Genomic DNA, 7,980 nt, shown 5'->3' with positions numbered 1-7,980 from the left:
GGCAGGATGGCCCCTGAGGCCTGGCTGTGTGCAGGGGGCCATGAGGAGGGTGAGCCGGAGGCGCAGTGGGCGCAGGAGCAGTACCAGGACCAGGGACAGGCAGTTGGAGACCATCCTGCAGCGGCGCCGCAGGGCCCTGGATGGCTCCTTGGACAGCTTCGTGGAGACCTCCGTGGGCACTTCCATGGGTGACTCCACAGGTACCTTCATTGGCACCACCACAGACACTTCTGTGGGTACCTCCATAGGCACCTCCATGACCACCTCTGTGGACACCTCCATGACCACTTCTGTGGGCACACTCATAACCAACTCCATCACCACTTCTGTGGGCATGCCCATGACTACCTCCATGGGCACCTCCACTGGTACCTTCATTACCACCTCCATGAGTACCTCCCTGACCACCTCTGTGGACACTTCCCTGGGTACCTCCACGGGTACCTCCAAGACCACCTCCATCTCCCCAATGCAGCACCAGGATGAAGCTGCAAGGAACCCAGAGCCTGGTATGGATTAGGGATGCATGAGTTGGGTTGGATGCCCCCCCTGGAGTGGGAATGTCCCCATGGAGGTGACACCCACACCTCTCCCCTTTCTGTCCCCTCCTGGGTGCTGACACAGATCCCCATGAGCTCTGCTCTTGCTCTCACCCCTCTCCATCCCTCCCTTCCAGGGAATATGAACATGGATCCATCCAGGAGCTTTCCAGGGGACAGGGACAGCATTCCCTTCAGGCCCAGGGTGGCTGGTGGCCTGCCCAGGACACGTCCCCGGACCCACCTGGCTAGAGACAAAGGTGACACTGGATAGGGACAGCTCCCATGGCACTTTCAAAGGCTCCCACCGTGTTTTCCAGCTGCTTCCATGCTCCTGAGCTTCCATTAAAGTGAGGTGGAACCATGTCATCACTGTCTCCTGGGCCAGCAAGATGGGGCTGGGATGGAACTGGAGCTGCAAACTGGTCCTGGAACGGGGATGCGGTGGGACCAGAGTGGGACACTCATCTGCCTGGGACATACCAGGATGGTGCTCTTAGTTCCCAGGCTTGGTTTCGAGCCTTGTGATTTCCAGAAGGGCTGTCATGGAATTCCACACTGGGTTGGGTTGGAAGGACCTTACATCCATCAATTCATGGGTAGGGACACCTCCCACTAACCCAGGTGGCTCCAAGCTCCATCCAACCTGGCCTGGAACACTTTCAGGGATGGAGCAGCCACAGCTGCTCTAGGAATTCCATTCCAGCCCCTCACCACCCTCACAGCCAGGAATTCCTTCCCAATATCCACCTATCCCTGACCTGGAAACCCCCAGGGAATGTCTCTGTACTCCAACACACCAATCCACAGCTGTTTTCTCACATTTTTTCCCTCCTCACAAGCATCAACAACTCCAACTGAAACATTTAAGGCACAGAGCAATCTCCCTAACTATCCACAGCTTCTCCTGGCCTTTGGATTCTGTGGATTCCCGAGGGCTCCCCTGCAGGAAGCACACACGGAGAGGTCACATCCATCCCCACCCTAGCACCACCCCAGCGTGGAGAGTGGATCCTTGTCCTGGAAAAGGGCACAGAGCCGCAGGGACCAGCCCAGAGCACTCAGGGAGGTTAAGGCTTGGCTCCTCCTTCCCGAATTCCTCCCAGTCCAGGTTTTGGGGGCATTCCCATCCCCTTCTGCCTCTCCCCTTTCCCTCCCCTCCCTCCGGGCTCGGGAAAGGTCAGTGCCCAAAGGTGGTTCCTGCCCTCCTCGCTCAGGATCGACTGAGCTCCTCTCCCCTCATAGCCTCTTCCAAACAGCCATGAAAATCGATGATCTCCAGGGATGGGAGGCAGGAGCAGGCAGAGATGCTTCTGTCTCAGGAGTGATCCGTGACTTTTAAATAGAGCCACGGAATTTGGGATCAGAGAGACCTTAAAGCTCATCTGCTTCCCTCCAAGGACAGCTCCCACCAGCTCAGGTGCCTCCAAGCTCCATCTAACATGGGCTGGAACACTCCCAGGGATGGGGGATCACTTCCAGGGATGAGGGATCACTTCCATGGATGGCAAATCACTTCCAGGGATGGAGCAGAACACAATCACAACCAAATCCTCCATCCAAGTGCTAATCCGCACTGAGTTTCCAGCTGGAACATCTCCCAGCCCCCTTTCAGACAAAGTCTAGAGCATTCCCACCTCACCCCCCAAATTCCCTGTGTTCCAAGACAAGGAATGGGGCATTCTATCCCAAAGTTTGGGCTCCTGAGGGTGGTTTCACCCGTCCCTGCCCTGCCTGAGGCAGGGATGGATTCCAGGTTGGTCCTCTGTTCCATGCAGGCTTTCCCCTTGGAAGGGCTTTTCCTGCTCCTTTTCCTGGTGAAATATTTATAGGATTACATAACTTCCCTGTAATCTGGTTTCAGCTGAAGGAAATGTGTCTTGAATGTGATCCAGGCAGGAAAACATGGACTTGGCAGCTGGAAAAATACAAGGAACCAACCCTGGGTCTGTCTGAGGGATGGGAAAAGGAAAACAAGGAATCAGGAGGGACAGGGAAGCTCCTGATCATCTTCACTTCCACCCTGGAACCACAAAGGCCTTTGGATCCTTCCTCTTTTTTCTCTTTGGGAATCGAGGGAGGCCTGGAGAGTTCAGGAGCCCTGGGAATGCGGAGCATACTGTCCTCAGTCCCATCATCCATCTTTTCCTTCCCTGTGGAAAAGCAGGAAGGCTCAGGAGCACTGGGAATGCCCAACAGAAACTCTCCCCAGTACCATCATCCAACCTTTCCTTCCCTATGGGAAATGAATGGAGACCTGGAGAGCTCAGGATTACTGTGAATACCAAGCACACACCTTCCTCAGTTGCATCATCCACCTTTCCTTCCCTCTGGAAAAGGAGGAAGGCTCAGTATCACTGGGAATGCCAAGCAGACACTGTCCTCAGTCCTATCATCCACCTTTTCCTTCCCTTTGGAAACTGAGGGAGGTCTGGAGAGCGCAGGAACACTGGGAATGCCAAGCACACCCCCAGAAGAAGCCAAAGAGCCTCCCATGGAGTGCAGAATTCCTCCAGGAATACCTTCCAAGCGCTCTGCTCCAGCCCCTGGAGCATCCTGGACGCTCCCAACTAAACCAGGGAGAAAACCAGGAATTCCTAACTTGAAAATGGGACAACAGAGGATCACTAGATCCTTCCAGGTCACCTCTCACAGGCCCCACCCTCCTGCTCCCCAGGAATGCTCCAGATTGAGCCCAACTTCTCCTGGTTTTCTTTAATGAATGGCTGTGTGCAAACCTCTGGAAAACCTGGAGCCTTTCCTGCTTCCACAGGGAGGGAGAAGCTTCCCCAGGGCACACTTTTGGGGAGCAATTCCTTCCAGGTGTCATTCCCAGATCCCCGAGCCGGGCAGGAAGCGCTGGGGCTGGACCCTCCTTGGCTCAACGAGAGCCAAACCTCCTCCTTGGCCACATTCCCAAGGGATCAGCAGGGCTGGAGGGGAAGGGCTGAGCCTTCCCTGTGTATGGCACCACCAGGTGTGTCCCAGTCTGTGTGTTCCAAAGAAAATCCCTTTGGGAATGGTGGAGGAGGGGTGGGGTGAGGTGTAGGGACCTCAGCACAGTTTGGGATATTCCAGGTGCATCCCTGGAGCCTCTGGATGATCCCAGGGCTCAGTAGATCTTCTGCCTGCTGGGCAGGATTGCTTCCTTGATGAAGGAGAAGATCAGGAGGATCCCAGAGCGTTTTCCTCTCTTCCCCTTGGTGAAGTAGTTGGACACGACATCATCTGTGGAGAGAAGGGAAAGGGTCACTCACAACACTGGGAATGGTGATGGGATCCCAAAGGATCCCTGGTTTTGTGGGGCTGGATGTGACTGCTCCATCCCTGGAAGTGCTCCAGGCCAGGCTGGATGAGATTGGAGCAACATGGGCTGGTGGGAAGCATCCCTGGATGGGACTTAAGGTCCTTCCAACCCAAACCATTCCAGGATTCTGGAGTCCCTCTGCCACAGAGTCAGGCTGGGAGAACTGGCAATGTCCAGCCTGGAGAAGAGATGCACCAGGAAGACCTCAGAGCCCCTTCCACTGCCTCAAGGAGCTCCAAGAGAGCTGGAGAGGGACTTGGGACAAGGCGTGAAGGGCCGGGACACAAGGAATTGCTTCCCAGTGCCAAAGGGCAGGGATAGGTGCGATACTGGGAAGGACTTCCTGGCTGTGAGGATGGTGATGCACTGGAACAGGCTGCCCAGAGCAGCTGTGGCTGCTCCATCCCTGGGAGTGTTCCAGGCCAGGTTGGATGGGGCCTGGATCGACCTGGACTGCTGGGAACTGTTCCTGGGTGGGATTTAAGGTCCTTCCAACCCAAACCATTCCATGATTCCATGTCTCCCCCTGTCCCTCACCCCCAGGCTGCACAGTGGAGGGCAGGACGTTCTCTCCTGCCGACAAGGACACGAAGAAGGCGAAGGGAATGAGCCACAGGCAGAAGGTGAAGTAGGCCAAGACCTATGTGCAGGGAAGAGCAGAGACAGGCAGTGAGGCCACATCCCCCCAAATCCCACCTGGAATCCCCCAGGGAGAGGGGGAGAACCAACTCTAGCTCTCAGGAGCTTCCCAGGGGCTGTGACCGCACTGCCTTGGGATAAGGGATAAGGGATAAACCCTTAGGGGTCCCTCAGGGATGGATCAGCCTGTCCCAAGAGTCCCTCAGGGATGGATCAGCCCCTTCCCAATCAGCCCCTTCCCAAGGGTCCCTCAGGGATGAGCCCCTTTCCAGCAACCCCTTCCCAAGCATTCTTCTGGGATGAGCCTCTTCCAGGTGGGAAATGCAGGCATCAGCCCCTTCCAGGGGTCCCTCAGGGATGGACCAGCCCCTTCTGAGGTGGGAAAAGCACGATCATCCCCTTCTAGGGGTCCCTCTGGGATGATCAGCCCCTTCCGAGGTAGGAAAAGCAGGGATCAGCCCCTTCCAGGGGTCCCTCAGGGGTGGATCAGCCCCTTCCCAAGGGTCCATCAGGGATGGATGAGCCCATTTCCAGGGGTCTCTCAGTGGCTCCTCAAGGATCAGCCCCTTCCCAATCAGCCCCTTCTACGAGGGTCCCTCAGGGACCAGCCCCTTCCCAAGGGTCCCTCAGGGAAGGATGAGCCCCTTCCCAGGTGGGAAAAGCAGGGCTGAGCCCCTTCTCAAGGTTCCTCACCTCGGAGAAGAGGTAGAACTCCTCAGCAAAGAACTGGAAGGCCAAGTAGTGGTTGAGGAGCACCAGCACTGCCAAGGGAAACACAGGGAGGGTCAGGGAGGACCTGGACATGGTCCACAGAAATGTTCCCAGGGCATAGAGGGAGGACACGGCCCTCCTGGACCTGTGTCTCACAGATCCTCACACCTGGAAATCTGATCATCCTTAAGGGGATGCAAGGGGATCAGTGGGGTGAGCAGTGGCCAACAAATTGGAGGCACACAGGGAGCCCCAATCCCAGAGACCCCTACTCCCAGGGAGACCAAACTCCAGGTCACTCTGAGGGACCAGAGCAGTTGTGGCTGCTCCATCCCTAGGAGTGTTCCAGGCCAGGTTGGATGGGGCTTGGAGACACCTGGGCTGGTGGGAGGTGTCCCTGAGTGCGATTCAGGGTCCCTCCCAGCCCACACCAGTCTGGGACTCCCTGAGGCTGCCCAGGAAGCCTGGAATTCCCAGGAAAACTCAGCATTCCCTGGAACACCCAGAATTCCAGGAAATCCCATCATTCCCAGCTCCCCATGCCACATCACCACCTGCAATCAAGGTGTCACTCAAGGCTCAAAGTCCTTCCAGGTGATAACAGCAATTCCCAACCCTTTCCTGTCCCACTGGGAATGGCAGGATGAGCCTTCCCCTGCCCCGAGCCCATTCCCAGCCCCTCCAGGGTGGGATTCTCTCCCCCTCACCACAGGAGAGGATGAAGTTGGAGGAGGTGAGGACGATGAAGGGGAAGGTCTGGAGCAATCCAAAGTAGACCAGGTTGGAGAAGAGTCCCATTCCCACCAGGAATCCTGGGAAGTGCTCAAACAGGTACAGCCCCACCAGCACGGCCGAGGAGAACTGCAGTGGAAGAACTGGGATCAACTGGGAGCACAGGGCAAAGGAATGCTGAGGGCCACAACCCCCCACAGGGCACTGACAGCTTCCAAAGGGTTCAAATTCCAGACAGAAATCCTACTGGGATTCTACAGCTCCTGTGGAATTCACGCCTGGATGCTGCAGCTTCCAAAGGATTCAAATTCCAGACAGGAATCCCACCTGTATGCTGCAGCTTCCAAGCAGGAATCCCACTTGGATGTGCAGTTTTCAAGCAGGAATCCCATCTGGATGCTGCAGCTTCCAACGGATTCAAATTCCAGACAGGAATCCCACCTGGATGCTACAGCTTCCAAGCAGGAATACCACCTGGATGCTGCTGCACCTTCCAAGCAGGAATCCCACCTGGATGCTGCAGGACCTGCCACATTGCCTCTGCTAATCAGGAGCTTCCCAAGGGTTTGTTCCGCCATCCCATGGCACAGCTGCTCTCCCAGGAGGGATTTTGACCCCAAATCACCCTGAATTCACACAGAAATCACCCAAGAAGTCACTCAAACACATTTGGGTTAAGCAAAGAGTAGTGGAAGCATTTCCTGCCACATTCCCCTTGGGAATCAGCAGCCTCCCAAGGGTTTGTTCCTTCCACCCCATGGCACAACAGCTCTGCCATCCCCCAGGAAGGGTTTTGGCCAAATCACCTCAAAACGACCCAAGAACCACCCAAACTCACCCAAAAAGTGACCCCAAAAGTCACCCAAACACCTTCAGGTCAAACAAGGAGTGATGGAAGAAGCTCCTGCCACATTCCCTCTGGGAATCAGGAGCTTCCCAAGGTTTCTTCCCTCCATCCCGTGACACAGCTGCTGTCCCAGGAGGAATTTTGGCCCAAAATCACTCCCAAGCCCCCCAGGAACTCACCCAAAAATCACCCAAACCCCTCAGGGTTACACAAGGAGTGACGGAAGCAGCTCCTGCCACATTCCCTCTGGGAATTAGGAGCTTTCCAAGGGTTTCTTCCTTCCATACCATGACATTGCTACTCTTCCCCTTCCTCTTCCCCAGGATCCTCCTTCCCCTAAGAGGAATTTGGCCCAAAATCACCCCCAAATGACTCAAAGATCCCAGAAACTCACCCAAACCCCCCAGGATCAGACAAGGAGTGATAGAAGCAGCTCCTGCCACATTCCCTCTGGGAAGCAGGAGCTTCCCAAGTGTTTGTTCCCTCCACCCCATGGCACAGCTTCTCTGCCTCCTCCCCAGGAGGGATTTGGCCCCAAATCACCCAAACTGACCCCAAAACTCACCCAGATCATATATTTGATGACCCTCCTGGTGACCATGGTGTACTCCTCAATGAGCTCCGCCAGGTAGTACAGACCTGCGGCTGTGGGATACAGGATCAGCCTGGGATCAGCTTGGGATTGGCCCAGGGTGGGGGACAGGGGGGTCCTACACCCCCTATGAATGGGTTGGGGACATGGGGGGGATTCGGGGTACACAGGGACACCAAACTTGGGGGTCTGAGGGCACACAGGGACTCCCAAACTCGGGTACTCAGAGACCCCCATTCTTGGGGCTCTGAGGGTACCCAGGGACACCCCCAGTCTCAGGGGTACCCAGGGACCCCCAAGCTCAGGGCACTGAGGGCACTCAGGGACCCCCAACCTGAAGGCACTGAGGGCAAGCAGGGACCCCCAAACTCAAGGCTCCAAGGAGGCACAGGGACTCTCAACCTCTGGGGCACACAGGGACCCCCAAACTCAAGAGTTCTGAGAGGTCACACAGAGAACCCCAAAATAAGGGCTCAGGGGGCACCCAGGGACTCCCAATCTCAGGGATACTCTGAGGCCTTGGGGGCACCTAGGGTCCCCCAACTTCTGGGGTGCTCTGAGGGTTCAGGGGCACCCAGACACCCCCAAACTCAGAAACACCCTGAGGCCTTGG

General features: G+C 56.3%; 1 protein-coding gene across 1 annotated transcript; it reads right to left on the bottom strand.

Annotated features, from left to right (window-relative positions):
- Window positions 1-3,651: 3,651 nt before the first annotated feature.
- TEX261 (testis expressed 261) lies at window positions 3,652-7,420 on the bottom strand (the record flags this gene model as incomplete). The annotated part of the gene is made up of 5 exons (XM_009070639.1): window positions 3,652-3,767; window positions 4,384-4,486; window positions 5,179-5,246; window positions 5,904-6,057; window positions 7,341-7,420. Coding segments are annotated over 5 exons (521 nt in total), but the record flags the coding sequence as incomplete, so codon positions are not given.
- Between the last annotated feature and the right edge of the window lie 560 nt (window positions 7,421-7,980).

Source organism: Acanthisitta chloris, unplaced genomic scaffold (assembly GCF_000695815.1).
Source record: "Acanthisitta chloris isolate BGI_N310 unplaced genomic scaffold, ASM69581v1 scaffold25782, whole genome shotgun sequence".
Lineage (NCBI taxonomy): Eukaryota > Metazoa > Chordata > Aves > Passeriformes > Acanthisittidae > Acanthisitta > Acanthisitta chloris.
The sequence above is the reverse complement of the archived record's forward strand: the minus strand, read 5'-3'. Positions and strand labels throughout refer to the sequence as shown.